General features: G+C 53.2%; 8 protein-coding genes and 5 non-coding genes across 13 annotated transcripts; 5 read left to right on the top strand and 8 right to left on the bottom strand.

Annotated features, from left to right (window-relative positions):
* Positions 1 to 522: 522 nt before the first annotated feature.
* On the bottom strand, positions 523 to 615 carry LRP88_12160. Its single transcript has one exon. It is a non-coding gene; the product is annotated as a tRNA-Glu (tRNA).
* Positions 616 to 1,305: 690 nt separating this feature from the next.
* On the bottom strand, positions 1,306 to 1,400 carry LRP88_12159. The gene has a single exon. It is a non-coding gene; the product is annotated as a tRNA-Glu (tRNA).
* A 500-nt stretch (positions 1,401 to 1,900) lies between these two features.
* Positions 1,901 to 1,990, bottom strand: LRP88_12158. Its single transcript has one exon. It is a non-coding gene; the product is annotated as a tRNA-Glu (tRNA).
* A 552-nt stretch (positions 1,991 to 2,542) lies between these two features.
* Positions 2,543 to 2,633, bottom strand: LRP88_12157. The gene has a single exon. It is a non-coding gene; the product is annotated as a tRNA-Glu (tRNA).
* Positions 2,634 to 3,147: 514 nt separating this feature from the next.
* Positions 3,148 to 3,238, top strand: LRP88_12156. Its single transcript has one exon. It is a non-coding gene; the product is annotated as a tRNA-Glu (tRNA).
* Positions 3,239 to 3,933: 695 nt separating this feature from the next.
* LRP88_12155 (uncharacterized protein) lies at positions 3,934 to 4,548 on the top strand (the record flags this gene model as incomplete). Its single annotated transcript, XM_083248559.1, has 1 exon — positions 3,934 to 4,548. The coding sequence occupies one exon, from the start codon at positions 3,934 to 3,936 to the stop codon at positions 4,546 to 4,548; it is 615 nt and encodes a 204-aa protein (XP_083095989.1).
* Positions 4,549 to 5,454: 906 nt separating this feature from the next.
* Positions 5,455 to 6,869, top strand: LRP88_12154 (uncharacterized protein; the record flags this gene model as incomplete). Its single annotated transcript, XM_083248558.1, has 3 exons — positions 5,455 to 5,537; positions 5,613 to 5,847; positions 6,309 to 6,869. The coding sequence occupies 3 exons, from the start codon at positions 5,455 to 5,457 to the stop codon at positions 6,867 to 6,869; spliced, it is 879 nt and encodes a 292-aa protein (XP_083095988.1).
* Positions 6,870 to 8,304: 1,435 nt separating this feature from the next.
* On the top strand, positions 8,305 to 10,267 carry LRP88_12153 (sterol O-acyltransferase; the record flags this gene model as incomplete). Its single annotated transcript, XM_083248557.1, has 3 exons — positions 8,305 to 8,498; positions 8,558 to 10,178; positions 10,253 to 10,267. The coding sequence occupies 3 exons, from the start codon at positions 8,305 to 8,307 to the stop codon at positions 10,265 to 10,267; spliced, it is 1,830 nt and encodes a 609-aa protein (XP_083095987.1).
* Positions 10,268 to 10,967: 700 nt separating this feature from the next.
* LRP88_12152 (Hsp90 protein-domain-containing protein) lies at positions 10,968 to 13,130 on the bottom strand (the record flags this gene model as incomplete). The annotated part of the gene is made up of 2 exons (XM_083248556.1): positions 10,968 to 12,821; positions 12,873 to 13,130. The coding sequence occupies 2 exons, from the start codon at positions 13,128 to 13,130 to the stop codon at positions 10,968 to 10,970; spliced, it is 2,112 nt and encodes a 703-aa protein (XP_083095986.1).
* Positions 13,131 to 15,192: 2,062 nt separating this feature from the next.
* Positions 15,193 to 16,104, bottom strand: LRP88_12151 (flavin reductase like domain-containing protein; the record flags this gene model as incomplete). Its single annotated transcript, XM_083248555.1, has 2 exons — positions 15,193 to 15,823; positions 15,893 to 16,104. The coding sequence occupies 2 exons, from the start codon at positions 16,102 to 16,104 to the stop codon at positions 15,193 to 15,195; spliced, it is 843 nt and encodes a 280-aa protein (XP_083095985.1).
* Positions 16,105 to 16,468: 364 nt separating this feature from the next.
* LRP88_12150 (mitochondrial 54S ribosomal protein bL31m) lies at positions 16,469 to 16,904 on the top strand (the record flags this gene model as incomplete). The annotated part of the gene is made up of 2 exons (XM_083248554.1): positions 16,469 to 16,840; positions 16,899 to 16,904. The coding sequence occupies 2 exons, from the start codon at positions 16,469 to 16,471 to the stop codon at positions 16,902 to 16,904; spliced, it is 378 nt and encodes a 125-aa protein (XP_083095984.1).
* Positions 16,905 to 17,289: 385 nt separating this feature from the next.
* LRP88_12149 (sorting nexin 1) lies at positions 17,290 to 19,073 on the bottom strand (the record flags this gene model as incomplete). Its single annotated transcript, XM_083248553.1, has 3 exons — positions 17,290 to 17,454; positions 17,506 to 18,489; positions 18,540 to 19,073. 3 exons carry the CDS (start codon positions 19,071 to 19,073, stop codon positions 17,290 to 17,292), a joined length of 1,683 nt encoding a protein of 560 aa, XP_083095983.1.
* Positions 19,074 to 19,653: 580 nt separating this feature from the next.
* LRP88_12148 (WD40-repeat-containing domain protein) lies at positions 19,654 to 22,462 on the bottom strand (the record flags this gene model as incomplete). The annotated part of the gene is made up of 4 exons (XM_083248552.1): positions 19,654 to 20,785; positions 20,839 to 21,644; positions 21,692 to 21,874; positions 22,307 to 22,462. 4 exons carry the CDS (start codon positions 22,460 to 22,462, stop codon positions 19,654 to 19,656), a joined length of 2,277 nt encoding a protein of 758 aa, XP_083095982.1.
* Between the last annotated feature and the right edge of the window lie 261 nt (positions 22,463 to 22,723).

Here is a 22,723-nt window from a genome sequence, read left to right as displayed (position 1 = left end):
TGTCTACTTGGTCCTCCCTCATTTCCAGCTTGATATTCTCCATAGTTGCTATTGCTACATCCTCCATTTGGTATAGGGTGTCTCCCTCGCATATAGTTCACTCCCGGCAGACAGCTCCTCTACCATGAGGAGAGCAATTTCGCTGGGCTTTTAGGACTTTAGGAATCAAGTTTGAAAGCTAGATATAACTGCAGGATACTGAATGATTGGTTAGTCTGTTAAACGGGTATTGGTAAAATAATCGAGATGCCCAGGAGAAATTCTTGTGTAACACTAGACGTTACACAAACCCGTGGTGATACGCTCAAGTCAACTCTTCGCACGCACCAGCGTCTCATCATACCAGCGTACCCAACTAAGAATACTCAAGACAGCCTATTATGTATGCCTAGAGCGTCTACGCAAAGAATGGTGAGGCTGCCTAACCCTCAAGTCTGGGTATCGCAACTGCAACAACTATCATAGCACACACACCAATTGGGCAAAAAAGCAAGAGCAAGAATTAGGATTAGCAAAAAGGAACTCCGGTACAGGGAATCGAACCCTGGGCTCCGCGGATCAAGTGATCTCTCAGGTTATGAGAGCGCGAAATGTTAGCCACTACACCATACCGGATGTTAGTGTTGTTGACGACGACGCTCGCAAACAGTCCCTACGACGACAGGAAACTCGGCTGGAGACGGAGAGACGACAGCGAGAGGGAGAATTGCCGCATTGTTGTAGCCGTCAATGGCCCCCTATGGCAAAGTTGGAAATCCATTGACCTTCTCAGTCAGGCCCAGAGGATGTCATATTCACACCCCTTCTCCTGGAGTTGTGAGGAGTGTTGCTGGAGATAATAGCGACGGTTGGCGTATTCGATGGACACCAAGTCCAAACAAAGGTTTATCTTGTTCAAGGTTTGGTGGTTCTGGCCATGCTTTGGGAGTTCCTGATGTGGTACATGGGCATCAACTGAAGATCATAAAGGCTGCTCAACCTCTGAGAGTCATCAGCCAACCTCGACATGTGACTCTGCACTGAACTAGCCTGCTGTTGTTGGGAGATATATCTCGGTAATAAGAGATAGGCGTGATTTGAGTGTGGAAGAGAGTATCTTGTGTTGCCGAAGGCAACTCAGCTTCCTCCTTCTCCCTGGATGCCAATGCTAAAGACGGAGTAAACTACTCCGCTCCCCCCATAGCGTTGTCTTGAGTGTGCTCTGATGAGAGAAGTTGACTTCCACCCACTGAGACGATCCTGGGCAAATGGTGTCCCAACCTGCAAAAAGAACAGGAGGAGGGAAGCCTGTCAAAAAGAAATAGTCTCCGGTACAGGGAATCGAACCCTGGGCTCCGCGGTACTGTTCCCTCAGCTTTGAAGTTGAGAGCGCGAAATGTTAGCCACTACACCATACCGGATTGTGATTGGCTGTTGATGGTTGTGTCGATGGGTAGGACGCCTAACACTAGGGGCCCGGTGATGCCGGCTCGATGTGTTGTGTCATTGAGGATTGGGGGAAGAGGTTCATGTTGACAGGGGTTGGACATGTTGGTGGAAGATGGCCGTTGGCTTTGTACCTGACGTGTCAAAGCTTCCCCAAGACAATTCCTGGTCGTTTTGAGTTGCAGTGGCTGAATGGTAGTTGCTAGGGTTGCACTCTATTGGCTGCATGTATGTCAAGGTTCAGTCGACAGAATACTGTTGTGAAGTCCAGTCAGCCAAAGCTTCTGAGTCCGTTCACAGTTGTCATGGCACCTGAATCTTGTAGGATAATCTCTCATGGAACGTCGGGGTTCTGTAAACGGACGCATAGTAAGAAGGCTCACACAGCCTAGAGCGGCCAGTCTGATTGCCAGGGCCTGACGAGGATGGCAAAAAGGCGTAGAACCCTTTTCACCAGGGCCAAAAAGAAAGATATCTCCGGTACAGGGAATCGAACCCTGGGCTCCGCGGAACTAATCCCTCAGGTTATGAGAGCGCGAAATGTTAGCCACTACACCATACCGGATATGATTGGCTGTTGTTGAGTTTCGGCGTTGTGGGAAACGCTCAAGTCGGGGGTGACGGGATAGCGGAGGAGACCAGGTATCTGTCATCTGAGTTGTGTGACATGCAGTTGCCAAGGCCAGGATGGTGGCTAGTTGAGGGAAAGCCTTTGGACGAAGTGTGAGTTGGCAAACTAGGGGACTTAGAGCCAACACCAGCCAGTCGATCTTCTTTGCCTGGGTTCGTCTGTTTCCATCTCCAACCGGAGGATAGTTGCCGAGCGATAAAGCCAAGGAACTCAGCCGTTGCTATCCTAGTCAGCTATTGTTCGTGTCCATATTCTGCGCAAACACAATGCACCATGCTGGTAGTTGTCTGGTCAAGGACCGAGTCAACTGTGATCTCGAGCCCCTGCAGGTGAATGTAACTGACTTTGGCACTGTAGTTCACTCAATCTGAAGGGATAATGAGAGAGATTGCGAGGCATAGTGCCCTTGATCACTAGCTGACCGTTCTTTAGCAAAGAGCCAAAAAGATAAGTCGACCATTCGTTCAGGAAGCAAAAAGATAAGGTCTCCGGTACAGGGAATCGAACCCTGGGCTCCGCGGTACTTGATCTCTCAGGTTATGAGAGCGCGAAATGTTAGCCACTACACCATACCGGATGCTGATTGGCTGCTGATGCAAGGGGGAGATGGCCAAGGCAAACAAGAGGTGCAGGGGAAGTGCCGGAGGAGAGCGGACGCTTATGAGCGTTCTCGTTGTAAAGAAGCTGTTGAGTTGTGGTTGGCTTCTGGGATACGATGGAAGGCTACGTGGGCGAAAGTATGTCGGCAGTTCGGGCTTTGTACCGGCCCGTGTTCACCGTAACCCCTGGGAGGTCTAAGTCACGGGGCGTAAGCAAGGATCAATATCTCATTGAAGAGGTCGGTCAGAGCACGGGCGACTTGGAACCCATCAACCGACTTCATTCCTTGCCAACCATGCGGTTCTGATCTTTCAAGCAGCTGCTTCCTTATGTATCGGACTTCTATCAAAGCCATGAGCGATGTAAAGTTTCTCTTTGTGAGATTACGGTCATTGTTACTTGCCCAAGTCGTACTGCTGAACCCAATGCCAACGTCCCCATGCCCCCCTTGGTCCCTGTTCTCGTCGCCGCTTCCAGCACCAAAAGCACTATCCGGTATGGTGTAGTGGCTAACATTTCGCGCTCTCATAACCTGAGAGATCAAGTACCGCGGAGCCCAGGGTTCGATTCCCTGTACCGGAGTTTCTTTTTGTTGTCTAGAGTGCCTGCTTATGAAATGAGTGATATCTTTTTGCGTAGAACAACACACAGCCTTGGAGATTATGGGCAATATGGCGAAATCGGCATACCTGTATGTACTAGTTTCATGGCTAGAGACGAAAGCACTTCATAAATCTGGACGTGGCATCTGCTCTGCCATGGACACGGGATTACTCCCTTGGTTAGCGAGGCGGCGAGAGACAGGCTTCGAAACTGCAGCAAAAGGGCCTGGGTTGCGCAAACGGGATGAATGAACTTGAAATTTCCCATATTTTCTTCTAGAAACCAAGTTCATTCGAGTGGCAGTGAATCACTGTCGGCTGAGTGTTTGACACTGTCGCCTGTCGTCCATCTCGCAGCCTTCACCTCAACACACATAGTACATGGGACGACTTTTCACCTCAAACACCGCAGGGCCCCAGAGAGTGGTATGTAGCCTAATGTACCTACTCACGTTGTGATGTACATTGACGATATGGCTCCAGTACAAATCAGCGTTACCTCGTATCCATTCCCTGCCTTGATCCTGAGCTCGGCTACAGAAACACAGTGAGTCATCAACTTTCATCTTGTTGACATCCGTGGGTTATTTCTGATAATTTATATAGATACAAATCGTCTACCACGATTGGCGGCTTCTCACTCGGGAGGGAACGGGGCGCTCGACTCTTCGAGCCATGGGGAAGGACAAAAGCCACTCATCCACGCCGCGTGGAAAGAAGAGAAGTCGCACCAAGATGGAAGATGAGCCTGAGACTAAAAGACCGCCACCTGCTCTCCGACCGGACCCAAAGATTGACAACGAGCGAAAGTTCGTCATCACCCGAACAGAGGCCATGAGGAGAGCTGGGGGCTTGGAGAAGAAGATCGGCAACGAGACCTATGACCAGATGGCTCTCACTACAGGGATGAAGAGATGGCTCAGCAAGCCTGTCATCATGGTCCTCAGCGAGGGCATGAAGGAAAAGGTCTTTGAATGGTGTCAGCAGTTTGACCACTCCTGGCTGGGCGTTCTGTTTGAGGCCAAAGGGAACAGCCTGGTATCCTACGAATACACAGCAACTGAAGAGGAGCCAATCCTTCCCGAGTCCATGTTCGAGGCTATGCGGGCTTTGGTGATGGGGTTGCCTCCTGACAGAGAAACCTACCAGCGCCTCTGGGGACTTGCTCGGATGGTCACGACGCACTCACAGCGCGCGTTTCTCATGGACGAGCTCCAGGCGACCCGGCCGGAATTTGAGTACTTTGACGAGGGGAACCAAGTCACTGGTCTGGTTCTCCCTCGGTATTGAGGGAAACACTGTGATGGGGTGGGCAATTACCAGGGAACCTGCTACCAAGGTATGGAGGGGGAATAACGGTGATGCACCTCTCTTATGCAGATTGCATCTGTTGGTTTTGAAGCTACTGGAAAAGAGTAAGCTCTATTCGCAAACTTTTACTTATCACTTCCCGTTCCCTATCGCTCATTCCTGTGTTGTTATGGCCCCTTGCCATCGTTCCTCGCTCTGTCTGTTCAAACCAAACTTTCACAAACATCTCTACATCTTTTTATTCCGTCAAGCGAGCTTGCTATTTGAGACGAAATCCTGATTGTCATTGTCTTGCCAGTAGTGCAACAAACCTTTGGTCAGGCACGAGCCACTCAACCAGTTGGGAGAAACCTAGGGCTGTACTCACACCCGGTGGAAATAGACAGTTACAGAAATGATGTCTTTCTCGAAGTCGAGCCGCGGATCGAACTTTCTTCTACGATTATGGAGACGGCAGGTTTGCTTCTGCCAGCATTGGAATTAGGAGTGCTCGCACCTTGCGGAGAGAGAACTCGAGAGGATGACGAGATAACTGTGCTCAGAGGACCTATAGCTACCATCTATAGTAGGTGGAGTGACACAGCTTGGAGAGCTTTACGTCAACAACTCGAGCTTTAGCCATGTCACTGCTGTAGGCATATCTACCGTGAGTGGCGTGGACAGAATGGAATAAGCTTCAATATATGCTTATCCCGCTCAAAGGGCACCATGCTTAGCTGGACCATCCAGAGGTCCCATTGGACCAATCACTGACCCTGATGGATAAGATGACCTTGCCAGGTTCAACCGCTTTGCGGAATGTCGGCGATGTGTCTGCCTGGGAGGACCCTGAACCTTTGTAAAGAACTTGAATTCACGGAACCTCTCGGCCGCCGACAATCCAAAATGGCCTTGAAAACCTTGACCTCCGGCCTCGTCTTGGCCCTGGCTGAGTCCACTGCGGTTCTACCTCGAGCTGTGACCGAGTCGTCAGCTTCGGCTTGCACGCTGCTCTCAAAGAGCCACGAGCATGCTCGAGTTTCACTGACCTGATGAATCCTCAGAACCAGCATCAGCACCCGCTATGGCATCGATGCCGCCGTAACCGACTACACGAGCTGGTACAGCTCTATCAACTCCAAGTACTACACCGAGGAGTGGACCTGGTGTGGCTCTCGTGTTCCCATCTACACCCAGTACCTCGCCGACAAAGATGGAAAGCTGACAAAAACCGCCTATGGCTTCATTTCCCCGGACATTCTCGAGGCTGATGGGTACCGCGTTATCTCGTCCATGTTCGTTGTGACTAAGTGCGCTACAACGACTGGGATAGACCCCCCCCTTCACCTACCGGCTCTGTTTGCTCCCCACATGGAGATCATTATAAGCGTTGAACACGCCGCCGAGTATCAATGCTGATTTGCTTCGAGGGCATTGTGAGCCACCTCCAAGCACGACGGATGATAAACTTCCTCCATCCCTGACTGGCTCTATTTGCAGTTCCCACGGAGACCACTGTGGGTGCATCATCCAGCTAAAGTTTAGTGTGGTTGCTTATCTTTCATGTAGGGCATTGTGAACCATCCCCTACCACTACTGGTGACAAGCCCCCCCCTTCGCCGACGGGTCCCGTGTGCTCTCCCCACGGTGATCAATGTAAGTATTATCTGCAAGCATAAGATCCGAGAACTGACCCTTTAGGGCACTGCGAGCTGACGAATGGCGGCGAACAGCCTCCTGTGAAAACTCAAACCACTTAGGGAGGCCCCAAGCCTACTTCCCCAGGCCCAGGCTCTGAAGAGTACGAAGCTCATGACTACCATTGGCATTGCCCCCCTGGAGTGGAAGAGCTCCCTTGTTCTCCTGGAGACAAGCCTGCCGATGGCAAAAACGGTTCTGGAGACGAAAATGACGGCGGAAGTGGTGGTCCTGGAGAGTACCAGGCTCACGGTGACCATTGGCACTGTCCTGAAGGCGTCGAAGAGCCTCCCTATCTGCCAGGTCAAGAGCTAGAAAGTGGAAATGGCGGTTTAGGTGGCCAAGAGAGCGGATCTGGTTCTGGCCGAGGTTCTTCTGGGGAGTGTGTAGCCCATGGCGACCACTGGCACTGCCCTGGAGGAGTCGAAGAACCCTCGTACGCCCCTGACGAAGCGCCGGGCAGCGAGGCCAGCGGTAAGCCTAGCGCCGGAGCTGAGAGTAACGGCTGCACACCGCACGGAGATCACTGGCATTGCCCCGAGGGTGTTGAAGAGCCGACTCCTCCTCCTCCCGCTGGTTCCTCCACCCTTGCTACGGTCAAGGAGCCCGCAGCTAGTTCGTAGCCCGAGGAATTAGTCCCTGCCGTCGTTGTCAACGGAGGCCCCAAACTGGCCGGGTCGTTGACTTGCATGGCCCTTGCTAATACATTCTTCTTCAGAGCCCTTATGGCTTAGGCGCTCCGCAGTATTATAGATAATTAATTTCGAGTTCTCGGCTTGTTGGTGAGACGGCAGAGAACGAATATCATTTCCAGAACCCATGCTCCCTGCCAACATAGATTGACGTCGAACTGTTGCATACTGTAACTGAGACGTGTCGTCAGTGAAGGTTCGGGACGGCCCTAGCCGATGTTAAATGCTCCTTGCCATGCTGTGAGATTGGCTTTGATCTTTGGTGGATGAACTCTAAAGCGACGTTTCGAGCTTCAACGGTCCAGCCACACGAGAGGCAAATGTGCCATGGGCAGCCGGGAAGCCGTGTGAATCAAGTGATGTTGATCAATTGCTGGGCATGGTGTCCTTGGGCGCATCGCAAGGCGTAGTCCGGATGTTCCGTAGATGAATGATGAGTTGAGCCTCTTGGCGAATGGCGGGGACTGGAATACGATTTACGAATTTCCATGGAGCGAGCGAGATACGAGGAAACTGATACGCGGATAGGCCGGCTGTGAAAAGGCAGTGAATTATGCATGACGAAAATGGGTCTATGAATGAGGTTATACAGACGTGGACTCGACCAATTGACGTACCTGCCTCGACTGTCTGCCTAGACCAAGTGAACAAGCCAGGCTGGCAGTGTAATAACGTGTGAATTATGCACCAGATCGGATGAACTGAAGGATGCCTCGTCCTCTTCCGTCGGACGTTTAAGCAGTGGATGCGTTGCATGAATGACGACGCGGAGCTCCGACTCGTGGGTGTCTTACGTCATACGCCTCCAGGGGTCGTTACAGGAGGGAACGAGTGGAAAGAGCACTAAAAAGAGGGCAGCTGTCATCTGGAAGGAGCATCCCGCCGCAGCCGAAGAGTCGCATTCGCTCGCACGGCAGTCACAACTCAACTTCCACCGTCCAGCCTAACCCGAAACCAAGTCGCGCTTTCCCAACAAGTAGCTACCTACCTATGACAGCTTGTTGTGGCTTTCCCGTTTCTCTCTCCTTCCTCTTCCTTTTTGGCTAGCTTCTTTCTGCCTTCCTTTTCCCCTCTTCCATTTCGACATCATCCATCTCCTTACAAGTCGTTGACGACTGGGGAAGATAAGCAGCATCTGGACAATTATCATTATCGTGTCTCACCACAAAGCCCAACTTTACTTTTCTCACTTTGTTCCCGTTCTCCTCTGGACTACCTATTCTGCGTCATTCCTTGTTTGCGCCACTCGACTTATTCTGTCATCTTCACCCTCCGAGAGCTTGCCCCAGAGAAGAAGATCGTCCAGAAACTCGCCCGATGCGCCTCCGAGATTGATCGCCACCACCACGATACCGATACCACGAGGATGAGCTCCTCAATAGATACCGCGACCAACGGCAACGCCTATGCCGGCGACCACGATCATGTCCTCCGCCCGCGCCCGCGCAAACCCCAACATTCTCAGGTCTCCGAGATCCTTCGCATGTCCACGGCGAGCGACGACAATGGGCACCTCATGCCTGACAATCTCAGCACTGGTACAGCGAGTGGTTTGACTAGGTATATCCCTTTTCCTCTTGGTACATGTCAATGGCCCAGCATCTTCTAACATTGTACAGTGGTCGTTCCACGCCTGTCCCCGAAAATGCGCCTCCGTCTGTCAAGTCCCTTTCCACCGCTCGCAAGCAAGCTCGAGCCGAACAGCGCCGTCGCATCTTTCCTACCATCGAGTTCGCCTCGCGCGTCAGTCATTTCGATCCGGAAAGCGACTACCGAGACTTCCATGGCTTCTTCAACCTCTTCTGGATTGGCCTTGCCATTATGGGCATTACCTCGATGCTTCGAAACATCAAAGACACCGGCTTCCCTCTGAGAGTGCAAATCTGGAGTCTTTTTACTGTGAAGCTCTGGCATCTCGCTATCGCCGACTTCCTCATGGTCGCTACCACTGCTATCAGCTTGCCCTTGCATCGCGCAGCTCGTGCTGCCAAGCCTGGCGGCATTGCAACCTGGAGTCGTGGAGGAATGGCTCTCCAGAGCATTTACCAGGTCGCCTGGCTATCCCTGTGGATTGCTGTGCCTTTTTACTTCGAGTGGACTTGGACTGCCCAGGTCTTCTTCCTTCTGCATACTATGGTGCTTCTCATGAAGATGCACTCGTACGCTTTCTACAACGGCCACTTGTCTGAAACAGAGAAGCGCCTCCACGCCCTGGACAACCCCTCCTCCGTCCCCGATCGCCGACCGGCCTACCAATATCCCAGCGCCGACTTCCCCGGAATTTCTACCAGTACTTCTGGTGCCCCAGCGAATAACAATGGCAAGAGGCGCCGTCGACAGCGCAGTCAGCGAAGACGTCAGCAACCGAAACGACTAGCGAGTGATAGCAACAAGAGTAACGATGAGGAAGAGACTCCCAGCGCCGTACAGCAAATCCAGAGCCCTCCTGCGAGTGCCAACAATAGTTCCGACGAAGTTGACGAGCTGCGCGAAGACCTCGCCCGTGAGCTTACGAGTCCCATGGGCAACGTCACATACCCGAGCAACCTCACCTGGTCAAACTACACGGACTACATCCTCTGCCCTACGCTATGCTACGAGATCGAGTACCCTCGAACCTCCTCTATCAACTGGATCTCACTCATCTCTAAGATCATTGCCACCTTTGGTTGCATTTTCCTCTTGACCATTATTTCCGAGGACTTTATCCTTCCTGTTCTCACCGACGCTTCGGAGCGCCTCGACGCCGTTCCAGCTGTATCGTCCGTTTCCGAGACGGCTCTCATTCTTGCTGAGACCATCTCGTGGCTTCTTTTCCCATTCATGCTCACTTTCCTCCTTGTCTTCCTTGTCATCTTTGAATATGTCCTCGGCGCCTTTGCCGAAATCACTCGCTTTGCCGATCGCCACTTCTACTCGGACTGGTGGAACTCGACTGACTGGATGGAGTTCTCTCGGGAGTGGAATATCCCCGTTTACAGCTTTCTCCGCCGTCATGTTTATAGCGCTTCAAGGTCCCGCATAGGCAAAGGTGCAGCCACGGCGCTGACCTTCCTCATCTCTGCTATTGGCCACGAGATTGTCATGGCCTGCATCACCAAGAAGCTCCGCGGGTACGGCTTCGTGTGTCAGATGCTCCAGCTGCCTATTGTTGTCCTTCAGCGCACAAAGTGGGTTCGCGGCCGCGAAACCTTGAACAATGTTTGCTTCTGGGCCTCGATGATTCTGGGTCTCAGCTTGGTACGTTATCCTTTTGACTATTTGCAACAATTCTAACCAATCTCTAGATATGCGCACTCTATGTCCTTCTTTAGTTGCAATGCATGTGATTTCGGAATAGATCTCTCTGTCATCTCCCTGCTCTGTTGCTTGACCACCTATCCTGGTCCAAGCATATCCATACCCATCCTTTCAGGTCATCAACAGTAGAGGGACTCTGTACGATATACGAAGCGGAGGAACGCATCACTCGTTTTGTCTTTCCTCTCTATACTACATATCTCTTGTCTGTCTATCTGTATACATATATCGGTTTGGGATTTGGGGAGCAACTGGATGGATTATAGACACTTATGGTACGGCATTTACCACTTTGCTGGACTAGAAATATACCCATGGGCTTGTTTGAATGCTATATCTTCTCTGGCGTCCTCCCTTGGGTATCATCAGTGTTGAAGAGCCTTGAGCACAAGTATCGAGATTAAAATCATCAACATTCGGCCAGTAATGGCAGTACAAACAGTCACATTCACAGTCACAATCACAATTCAGACACACAAAGTTGTTCTATACCATCTTTTCGCGTCTACTTCATCTTTCTCATGATCATAGAGCTAACTAGAGTACACCCCGTCCTCCTGTCAAGAACCGGGAATTATGGTAGAGTGCGCGGCTGCTCTAAATCCGACGAGTCCGCATTCATCAAAAGAGGAAAACATGACGACATAAAAGACCTTGTTGCTCATAAAAAACCGAAACCCTTCAACTCCGTTGACTTTTTGTGGTATCCCGTTTCTCATGTATGGTCATTTAGTCGACCTCCTCCATGGCGCTGTCGCCAGTGGTGGCAGCGGGGGCCTCGGTAGCCTCAGCCTCAGCAGGGGCAGAGTCATCCTCCTCAATGTTGAGGCCGAGCTGGACGAGCTTGTGGATGCGCTCGGCGAAGCCAGCGGGCTCATCAATGGTGAAGCCGGAGACGAGCAGAGAGGTCTCGAAGAGAAGCTGGACGATGGACTTGACGGTGCGGTCGTTCTCGCCGTCAGCCTCGACCTTCTTCTTGAGCTCCTGGACGATGGAAGACTTGGGAGAGATCTCAAAGGTCTTCTTGGAAGACATGTAGCTGGACATGGAGGTGTCACGGAGGGCCTGAGCCTTCATGATACGCTCCATGTTGGCGGACCAACCGAACTGGCCAGTTCGGATAGCGCAAGGGGAGAGACCAAGCTTGTGGGAGACAACGACCTTCTCGACCTTGTCGCCGAGGACGTTCTTGAGAGCCTTGGCAAGAGACTCGTACTCCTTCTCCTCAGCCTCGCGGGCCTTCTTCTCGTCCTCGGTCTCCTCGAGCTCGAAGTCCTTGGTGATATCAACCAGCTTCTTGCCCTCGAACTCCTTGAGCTGAGTCATGGCGTACTCATCAATGGGGTCGACGAGGAAGAGAACCTCGAAGCCCTTCTCCTTGAGGGTGTCGAGGAAGGGCGACTTGGAGACGGCCTTGATCGACTCACCAGTGATGTAGTACATGTTGTTCTGGTGCTCAGGCATGCGGGTGACGTAGTCGGAGAGGGAGGTGAGCTCATCACCAGACTTGGTAGAGTTGAATCGGAGGAGCTTGGCAAGGATCTGGCGGTTCTGGGAGTCCTCGTGGATGCCGAGCTTGAGGTTCTTGGAGAAGGCGCTGTAGAACTTGTCGAACTGCTCCTTGTCCTCGGCGATCTCCTGGAAGAGCTCAAGAGACTTCTTGACGATGTTCTTCTTGATGACCTTCATGATCTTGTTCTGCTGGAGAGTCTCGCGGGACAGGTTGAGGGGAAGATCCTCAGAGTCGACAATACCCTTGACAAAGCCGAGCCACTCGGGGATGAGGTCGGTGGCATCGTCGGTGATGAAGACGCGGCGAACATAGAGCTTGATGTTGTTCTTGGTCTTCTTGGTCTCGAAGAGATCGAAGGGAGCGCGCTTGGGGACGAAGAGGATGGCGCGGAACTCAAGCTGACCCTCGACGGAGAAGTGCTTGACAGCGAGGTGATCCTCCCAGTCGTTGGAGAGGGACTTGTAGAAGGAAGCGTACTCCTCCTGGGTGATGTCCTGGGGGTTGCGGGTCCAGATGGGCTTCTGCTTGTTGAGCTCCTCCTCTTCAATCTTGGTCTCCTTGATCTTCTTGGTCTTGGGCTTCTTCTCCTTGCCCTCCTCCTCGTCGTCGACCTCCTCGATCTTGGGCTTCTTGTCGTCACCCTCCTCGGTGACCTCCTCGACCTCGGCGTCCTCATCAGGGACCTCCTTCTCGGTCTCCTTCTCGACGTGGAGGTAGATGGGGTAGGAGATGAACTCGGAGTGCTTCTTGATGACCTCCTTGATCTTGCTCTCGTTCAGGTACTCAGTCTGCTCATCCTTGAGGTAGAGGATGATGGAGGTACCGCGGCCGAGCTGCTCGCCCTCGGTGTCGGCGGTGATGTTGAAGGTGCCACCGGCACTGGACTCCCAGATGTACTGCTCGTCATCGTTGTTCTTGGAGATGACGCGGACCTGGTCGGCGACGAGGTAGGCAGAGTAGAAACCGACACCGAACTGGCCGATCATAGAAACATCAGCGCCAGCGGTGAGAGCCTCCATGAACTGCTTGGTGCCGGAACGGGCAACGGTACCAAGGTTGTTGACGAGATCCTGGGAATGTTAGCATGTGCATTGGCAGACGGTGCACGTGTAAAAACTTACAGCCTTGGTCATACCGATACCGGTATCCCGGATGGTCAGGGTCTTGTTGGCCTTGTCGGGGATGATGTCGATGCGGAGGTCCTTGCCAGAGTCAAGCTGGCTAGGGTCCGAAAGGGCCTTGTATCGGATCTTGTCGAGAGCATCGGAGGCGTTGGAGACGATCTCTCGGAGGAAAATCTCCTTGTTGGAGTAGACGGTGTTGATGATGAGCGAGAGAAGCTGAGAGATCTCAGCCTGGAACTCGAAAGTCTCAGCCATCGTGTCGGGTATCAAAGAAAATCGTGACTGCGGGGAAGAATATTAGCGATCGAGGTGGGGTTGAAAGAGTGTAAATTGTGGTGGGTTGTTGGCCAAAGAGGTTGTGCAAGCGGATGGAGGGGTATGGAAGGCTCTGGAATTCGAGCTCCCAGCGACCACACGCAGCACTCAATCACGGACGAAACAGTGATGAATGCGACCGACGATGGCTCAGAAGTCAAGCTGACGGCTTTGCTATCGCGATGCACCAATCTGTTCGTTGAAAGATGTGCGGCGAAGGAAGGGGAATCGAGGGCGGGCAGCTCGCAACCGTGCGGCTCGAGGTGGGATGGCGGCAGCGCAGCACAGCGCAACAACGTACCTTGAGATGGTTTTGACAAAAAGGAAATGCAAAAGACAAGTAGACTCGTCTGTGATTGAGAGTTGATTCTCCGGTGAGAGGGAGGAGAGGATGATATGAGTGAGGGAGAAGGAGAGATGATGTTTGGGAGAGAGAAGGGAAGATGGAGGAAGCAGAGGTCAAAAAATATGTAGGCAGTGGCAGAGGCGGCCTGGCCCCTCCTTCCTTCCATTTGCTTCTCTCACGGTGAGGCTTCCATGGGATTCCACGACCACAAGAGCCCACCTAGCGCCTGCCTCCCTAACAAACTCCCCTCCTCCCCGCCTTGCAGCGCTGACAGGCGCTGGGCACTCGTCTCAGGCAACCACGGCAACCAACCGCCCTTGCGCTACGCTACTGTACGGCAAGTGGCCACCGCCTTGTGCCTGCTGCTGCCCGCCACTTTTGGTTCTGTATCTCGGGCTCTCTCCCCCCTCCTCCCCGCCTCTAACAGCTTAGCTGTATCAGGTACGTACCTCCCTCTACCCCAAAAGCATCAAGGGACCAGGCGGCAAACGCACGCACGCACGCACGCACCGCCCCAGCTTAGGCGCTTGCGATTGGCTAGATCCTGCTAGGGCCTTCCCACGTTTCCCCCAACTCGAGTCGCATCGCCTCACGGCGTTCATGTGTTGCGAGATCAGGTACCGAAAAGGTACCGAGTCAAGCATTTGACTTTTAGATAGAAGACGACAGATTTTTTCCTTCAGTCTAGCGAGTCATTGATAGTAAAAACTCGGTCTGCCACAGCCTTGCCCTATGCAAATCTTCAAGGTGGTCCGAGGTTGTTGGTCAAACCCCTCCTCTTTGTTCGAGGCTGAAAGGAATGACCCCTGCTCGAGTTTCTAGTCTCTTCCGCCAACAAAGGTCCCCACCGCCTCCGAACCCCAGAAGCGAGCAGAAGAGACAAAACAACCCCTCGATCGAATCTTCTAGCCAACCTGGATTGTCCCTGTGTATCGCCTATTCTGTTTGAAGGGGCCAGGCTTATTGAGGCCTGCCAGGCACCTTGAAACTGTTTACGTAGATGTGCTCAGCCTCAGGGAGGAGGGGCCAATGGTTGGCAATGCATCAAGGCAGCAAGGCTGAGCTGAGCTGTTGAGGATAAGCTTGGGCACACAAGGCAACCTCACGATGCCCATCCATTGACGCTTCTGCATAGGGTAGCACCTTGATCATCTAAACCCTGGACAAGGATAAAGGCTGTAGCTGTTCTTTTTCCACTTTTACCCTTTCTCGTCCGGGGTAGAAAACCTGTCGTCTATCCATGCCTCGTTTCTTTCATTGGTTGTATGCCGAGACGGAAAGTGAGGCGGATCCTTGTGTGATTCACGACTTGGCTCTATTCCGTGCTTGGAATCACAACAAATTTACAATCAATGTTCCAGAGCCTTCTCAGATAATCTCGTTTCCGCCAGGGATGCAAACGAGTTTGCCAATTGTTTGCCCATGCTTTCCTTGACCGGAATTTTTATGGATCTCGAGATGTACCTGGTTAGCAACAGCCGCCTGAGCGTACAACACTTTGTAAGTCGCCAACATCAACGAAGCGTGAGATCCCTGATATGATATCCTCGAGAGTCAAGGCATCTCAAGTGGTGAATATGTATGAGTCGTGAAGTGTGTTCTACAGGATCCCTATGTCCTTTTATACAGGTATATACTACACTCTATCCCATCTTTTCACTTCTCCAGCACACCCCCAACCTGTCTATACTTCCTATCCGCATACACAAGCCCAAACTCCTCCTCTCCCTCCACCCTCACCATCTCCACAACCTCTCCGACCACAATCACATGGTCCCTCACCCTCACGAGCCCACTCTCAGGAGCGTCCCGCAATACCCGGCACCGCAGGGCAAACATGACCCCTTCGCCCTTCAGGACTGGAGCCTCCTTTCCGGGTTCGCCGTCGGGGTAGCTGTACCCAAGGCCTTCCAGATCCTCTAATACATGGCCGCCCACATTGCCCTTTGTAAAGTGATTCGCCACCCTTGCGCCGCGTTCATCTCCAGCTAGGACATGGACGTTGAACCCACCGCTCGCACGTATAGCATCCAGGGTTCGACTCGGCGTCGCAATGTTGAACGTCACGAGCGGCGTGGGCGAGAGCGTAAGAGATGTAAAGGACGACATGGTCATGGCGCGGGGCCCGTCACCGGGCTGGTTCGAGGTGCAAACGACGACGCTATGAGGTAGGAGACGCATGATGGAGCGGAGCTGTTCGGGGAGGGGAGTCGCGGTGGTCGGGTGGACGGTCGGAGGTTTCGAGGGGGAGGAGTGCCATGGTTTTGACGTGGCAGATGTGTGATTGCTTCTTATTGAGTTGTCTAAGCCCGCCATATATCAGCTATCAAGTCCGAGGTTCAAGTTGGAGGGGCACTCACGATGTTGAGTCTGACCTGGTATTGTTAAAGGCCATTGTAACTGAGGGAACCCCAAAGATAATGCCACAGGCCTTCCACAGCCATGACATATCGCCCTTCCACTCCCGCAACCCTGTAAAGCTCGCAAAGAGCTCATCCCTCTTGTCCCTCCCCTCGCTGTGACGAAAGCCGTCGCGGCGCCATTGCGCAGCGCCCGAGAGCCCTTCATTTCCCACCACAGCGCATTATCGACCAGAAACTCTTCTCTAGTCGTTCTCTAGCAAAAGAGACCTCTCGTCTGGAAAAGGTTGTCGATCGAGGGAATTGCCTATCTCGATTCGCAGTCGAAGCTCGTTCCCCGAAAATGACGGAGGGACCTTTAATTTTCTTATCGATAAGAAACACACACCCCTGCATCCCACCCTCCAATCCATCGGCCTCACGCCCCAAATTTTACCCGGTCCATCGACGACGACGACTTCAACTACCACCCGCCGAGACAAGGTCGACGACAACCTCCCCTGCCGCCCAGGGCCTCCAATTCCTCTTCCTCGGCCTCGACAATCCTCCCTCGTCGCAGCGCCTCCTTCACAATGGCCAAGCTCCCAGTCACGCCGGCGACTCTCTCGCCCATCCGCACAACCCTCTCATCAACATCAACCTCATCACCAACACGCTTCTCCCTCGGCCAAGTCCGTCACGCCACCTTTATCCCCCGTCCTCGCCGCCCATACACCTTCACTCAGCTCGTCACCCTCTCCGACGGCTCCGCCTACACCATGCGCACCACCTCTCCCCTCCCAATCTACCGAGCCACAAAGGATACCCGAAACACACTCCTGTGGCAGCCCTCCGAAAAGTCTCTCAAGAACGTCGAGCTGGATGAGGCCGGTAAGCTGGCTGCTTTCCGAGAGCGCTACGGTCGCGCATACGACAGTGGTACTGGCGAGGGCGACGAGGCAGAGGCAGATACCGGTTATGCGGATCTTATCACAGGGTATGCGCCAGCGCAAGATGCTGGAGCCATGAAGGACTCTGGGCCCAAGAAGCAGGCCAAGAAGAGAAAGTAAGCGACGGCTTGGTGTGGCCATTGGATAGTGGAGGCCACTGCCCACACCTTGATATCATGTCCGGTTCCAACATAAGGGGTATAAATGTGTCATGTCTAAACTACTACTGGCAAGATCCGAGCATTGCGGAGCATGAGGTGGATGGGGAGGTTCAATATGTACAACAGTGTTAGGCCTCGAGGCTTGTATGATATAAAAACACGGTCTCCAGTTCTCGGAAGTGGTCAATAGTCAAACAGTCCCCACGGATTTGAGTCCCTCTCCATCTCCATCACTCGAGATCCCCCGTTTCGCTATAAAATGTAATAATGGTAGAGGGAGCTAGACCAATCGGCTCGGAGAACCTAGTCCGAATCCTCGTCTATCCTGGCTCGGGCGCGATCAACTGCAGTATCGCCCGACTTTTGCTGTTGCTGCTGCTGCGGCTGGTATACAGGGGGTCTGTAGAATGCCGAGTCGTCATCCTCAGCGTCCAGTTGCATAAGGAACGTCTCCCACTTCTCAATGAGCTGCGTCGTGTTAGCAATCGACTCCAGGAGTAGACATCATCAGTAACTCACCTCCTTCTGCGCCTCAACCGCACTCTCCAGGAATGTCTCAACCCCGCTCTTGAAATCCTCCACCTTCTCTCGTTCGAACCGGTCAAGCTCGCTCCTCATCAATCGGCCCATATCCTCAAAGAGGAGTCGAGCTTGGTGGACCTTTCGCTCCGACTCTCCAACCTCAGCTCCCATCTGGTTGAGTCGGTCCTGCTGACTCTTTCCTTGTCTAAGGAGCTTGTCCTGCGTAGACTTCTTCTTTTGCAGCTCTGATTCGGCCGCGTGCCATGAGTAGAACGCCTTCTGTCGCTGTCCAAACGCCTGCTTAACCGAGCCAATAAGGCGGATGTACTCCTCGATAATGATACCAAAAGTTAGGACGTCCTGCTGGGCCTGTCGATCATACACGTCGCGGATGGTAAGTTGGAGCTCGGAGAGAGCATCAAGAGGACCTGACAAGGATGGCGACAGTTCCACTGTGGAAAGCGCATGGAGGGAAGCCGAAAAGTCACCAGCAGCTTCAGCCATCATCTTGCGCTGACCGACCATCGTCTCCATGGCCTTGAGGAGACTCTTGAGCTGATTCTCAAGCGCATCAAGGTAGACCTTGCGATCATGGAACCATTCATCTTGCTCCACAAACTTGTTTCCACCACCGACATTGATACCCAGAGATCCAAACACACCCTTGCTCTCGCTGGGGATAGGTTCTCTTCGCTCCTTGTGCTTCACATCAACATTGAACGCCTCACTCTCCAGGAAGAGCTTCAAATCAGGATCGTGTTGTAGCGTAGCGTGTATCGCGATCTTGTTGAGCATCTTCTCGAGCGCAGCTCGACGGCTCTCGACAAAGTTACTGTCGAATCGACCGACGGCCTGCTTCTCGGGAGGGGGCGGCACGACGATACCAGGGTTGTTGCCGTGAAGAGTGTTGTAAAGCCAGAGGAAATCACGGTATCTGCGCTTGACTTCAAACTCGGGCTGCTTGTATCCCTTGGAAGTGGTCTGTTCCACATGTCAGTACATGGCAATCTTGGAACTTGGGAATGCCTTACCTTGGTGCGAACAGAGTAAACAATGTGGGAGCTCGTCAGGTCGCCGACCTTGTGAGGATCTCCCACAGTAATTTGGAACGAGGGCTTCGCGGCCTGCTCAACACTAACACTCGGCTGGGTGCTGGTCCTCACCGCGCTGGGCTGAGCAGCCTCAACAGGTGGGGGCGCCCTAGGTCCCTTTGGTCCATCAAACTCCTCCTCCTCGATGTGATGAGGATCCGCAGGTCGTCGCTGCTGCTGCTGAGGCTGGGGCATGGTGGTACGAATCACCACTTGCTCCTTTTGCGGAGGCACCGGAGGTGCGTCCTGAGCAGGGGCATTGTCGTCGGATGCGGCACCGAGAGGACCGAGGGGATCATCGACAGCTTCAAGGCGGGTGGGCTGGGCGACGAGGCGACGCGGACCGCGCGAAGGACGAGGGGCCGACGAGGAAGCGGAGGGAGCTGCCGACGACTGGGAGGCCGAGGCTTCGGGCTGCGACGCCTGTTGGGAGGCCTGAGACGAGTCGGCCCAGGGTGACTCTTCGACGTCCATTGCTGATAAGTGTGGTCACGAGATCTGTAAGTGAAGCTACTCGTGCGATTCGGCGACCGTCGTTGGTCGAGTTGGTTGAGAGATGGAGGTGATGCGATGTTGTAGCGCAGAGGAACATGGAAGCTTGGGGAGCATGCGCGAGCGGACGTCAGCGGAGCCGGCCCCACTCACCCCCGTTGGGTACGTACACAGCTTCACCAGATCCTGGCAGACTCTGTTGAACTTCAAGGCAGCAGTATAATGCGGAAAGATATCATAGTTGTACACGTATTAGCTATTGAGTTTTAGAAATTGCCCCCTAGTGTACATGATCGATATCCCTCAGCAAGACGTAACTGGTTCACTGAAGGAGATCTTGGAGCTGCATCTCTCCCCCAGCTCTACCAACCACCCGTCCATCTCCCCTTTTCCCGGCTGCTGGCAATATCCCTTTTCAGCTCATATCTCGCTTTCGTTTCTTTCCATTCTCCGTGGCGGGAGCAGCGATCAGTGTCTCCCGTCCCAATCCTATCCCAAATTGGGCAACGAACTTCTGCCTTTGATGCTGCTTCGCCGCAGCTGGGTTATTTCCCTCTGGCTCCTAGCGCTCGGGATCGTAACAGCCCCCGACAATTACCAGATTCATTCGTGTGAACTTGACCTTCATCACCGGCGTCTTCTTGGTAGGGAATGCGCTGATCTGGTCAGGAGTGATCATGACCTCCTTGCTCTTCTTCTTGTGCGTTCCGCCAGTCGTTCCGCTTCCTCCAGCCTGTCCAGAGGTTCCTGATGCGATGCGCGAAGCGTCGCCGGCTGCATTGCTAGCGTTTGCCCCATCAGTTCCTGTTGCTGCAGCGTCATGTCCAGTCTGCTGCGAGCTCGCCTTCTGAGGATCGGCCGGCAACTCAACATCCCACAGTCTTACGGTGCCATCTTGGCCGCCTGACGCAAGCACATTGGATTCGACACTGAAGCTGAGAGACCAGATTCCTCCCTTTCCATGACCACGAGATCGCTTGATGCGTGTCCCCTTGGCGATGTCCCAGAAGAAAATGTTGCCAGCACAGTCAGCGCTCGCCAGAATCTTGCCGTTTGGTGCGCATTCAAGAGCAGTGATGTAGTCGTTGTGGCCGGTCAGGACACGGACACAGGCTCCAGTCACCACAGACCACATTCTAATTGACTTGTCTGTTTCATCTGATGCCGAGAAGACGTAAAGGCCGTTGGGGTGCCACGCAAGCGCCGAGATGGATGTGTCATGCCCAACCAGCAGTCGCTGTGGTGAGGCGTGATCCTGCATCCAAACTCTCACAGCCTTGTCGTAACCGCCGCTAACAAAGTAGTGCCCTTGGGGGCTCCAAAGCGTTCTGAATGCGGGGCCATCATGGGACTTGTAGAGACACAAGCAGCTCCATGACTCCAGAGACCAGAGACGGATCTGACCATCGGCAGATGCTGAGAGCAACAGTTTGGGCCTGGTGTCAATAGCTGGATTCGACTTTCCTTCGTCGCCAAAGAGCTTCTGAGGAGGACCAGAGGCGGCATCTGAGAAGGAGACGTCGTAAACGGGGCCGGAATGCCCAATCAACTTGCGGCTGTTGAACTTGGCGTCCTTCTCGTGGGCATTCATTGTCGGAAGAGCCTTGCCATCTAGAGACCAAACTCGGATGTACGAGTCAGTCGTTCCCGCGGCCACCATTTGCCCGTCATTAGAAAAGTCCATACAGGCAACACTGTCAATAGTCAGTATCGGCGACGACAGAATAGTCACGGACCCAGAACTTACCTGCCAAGCGTGTTATGAAAGGTGAACATGCACGCGCTCACAGGCAATCCCACGCCTCCTGTCTGTCCATCAATCTTGAAACGGTCGCGATTCTCTCGCACCTTCTGCATCTCCAACATGATGTCTCGGGGACGGGACGGGGGTAGAGGTAGATCGGCTCTGTTGGGTGCATCGGCGCTCTCTTCGCGCTTGATCCTTTGGTCGAATTCCTCCAACAAGGTAGGTCTGCCTGGAACTGGTGGGTTTCGTCGCTCCTCATCCTCAAGTTCAGCACGCACATCATCACGAAGGTCTGGGTCCATAGGCAGCGGTCCAAGCTTCAAAGGTGCAGTCGGGTCCAGCACATCCTTGTTGGACAAGCCAATATTGACGCCAGGAATACCCTCATTAGTGTCGACGTCCTCCATCTCCATATTCCTTGATCTCCGGTAAACTGCTTCGAAACTGAATGGCGTGATCGGTCCTCGGGCCGTGGAGTCAACCTGGCAGTAGGATGCAAGGAGTTGTCTAATCACGGAACCACCTTGATCAGATTCGCGCTCGAGGAAGTTGAAGAGATCCCCGCTGGCATGCTGGTTTAGGGGGATTCGGTACTTGTTCTCCCGATAGAGCTTGGTCATGGGGTTCTCATTGACATGCTGAGGTAGTGTAACGGTTGCAAATGTCTTGAGGTCATCTGCGTGAACAGGTTGAAAATGAGGGCCAACTTCTCGGAGGAAAGTCTTGGCATCCTCGGTGTAGGAATTGCTGACGAGCTCTAGGAAGGAGTAGACAAAGACTGGCCAGAGAAGTTTTGACAATTCAAACTGGAGCTGTCAGTGACTAAGAAGTGAAAGGTGGAGAATGATGTTACCTTGTAAATGTCCAGGTTGTTCTCAACCCATTCCCGCAGAAGGTTGAATGCTCTCTGGTACTTCTTTGGACCGAGGTTGGCAAGCTGGTAGATGGGCTTACCATCTGGACCCAGATGCTTGGATTCCTGACGAAACACCTCCTCGGTCCTGTTGAAGCCCCTCTTGAGCAAATAGTCTGTGACCTATACATCATCATCTGTCAGCCTGGGACCCAACTTGTGGTACATGAGCAAGAGAGCGGGCCGTGTGCTCAATGAAAGAATAACATGAGCCAGAAGGGAGGAGATCCGGATTGTCTTCCCGAGTTTGATGCCTGTGAAGAATATCCTTTTCGACTCTTGCACCGATGCTCTCATGATCAACCCAGAATCGCGCCAAAGTACCGTTGCAGTTGACGGCCCAATGAGAGTCCCAGTGACAGGACAATCAGTCGGATCATGAACAATCAAGAGTGAAGTCAAACATCACAACCCTGAGCAAGGCGACTCATTCCTGTCCCTCCCGTCATGGTCAAGGATGTGCGGCGGTGAAGTATATCGAGGCGGCGATAGCCCAAACATGATGCAGGACAACCCAAATCCAAATCCAAGGCACATAAACAAACATGAACTTACTATTTGGTTGAGGTTCTGATTGGACATGGCTCCTCCAGTGGTGCCGGTTTGCCCTGTTGTGCCGGTTGTTGTGTGAGCCGGGGCGGGAGTCGTCGGCGCAGGCCCTTGATATGCGCCGGGCGCAGGCGCACCGGGAGTTTGAGCAGGCGCAGACATGCTGTTTGTCGCGCAAGAGAATGAATATCAGATGAGAATAAGAACTTTATGCCCGCAGACTGGGGCTCTCTAGAACTGGTGAATTCTCTAGAGATGGCTCATCTCATAAGAGGATGAGGTGCGGGTTGGAGTTGTGACCCTGGCCCCACGGCGTCCAACTGGATGCGATGAAGGCAGAACCAGGCGCAAGTCGTCGATTTTGATGCAGAGAACGCGGAGAATGAAGATTCGAGGCTCTCTTTAGTAAAGTATTGAGGAAGA

Source organism: Fusarium phalaenopsidis (genome assembly GCF_050370095.1).
Source record: "Fusarium phalaenopsidis strain FUZ10S chromosome Unknown contig_32316, whole genome shotgun sequence".
Taxonomy (NCBI): domain Eukaryota; kingdom Fungi; phylum Ascomycota; class Sordariomycetes; order Hypocreales; family Nectriaceae; genus Fusarium; species Fusarium phalaenopsidis.
This window is presented reverse-complemented; position numbering and strand designations above follow the sequence as displayed.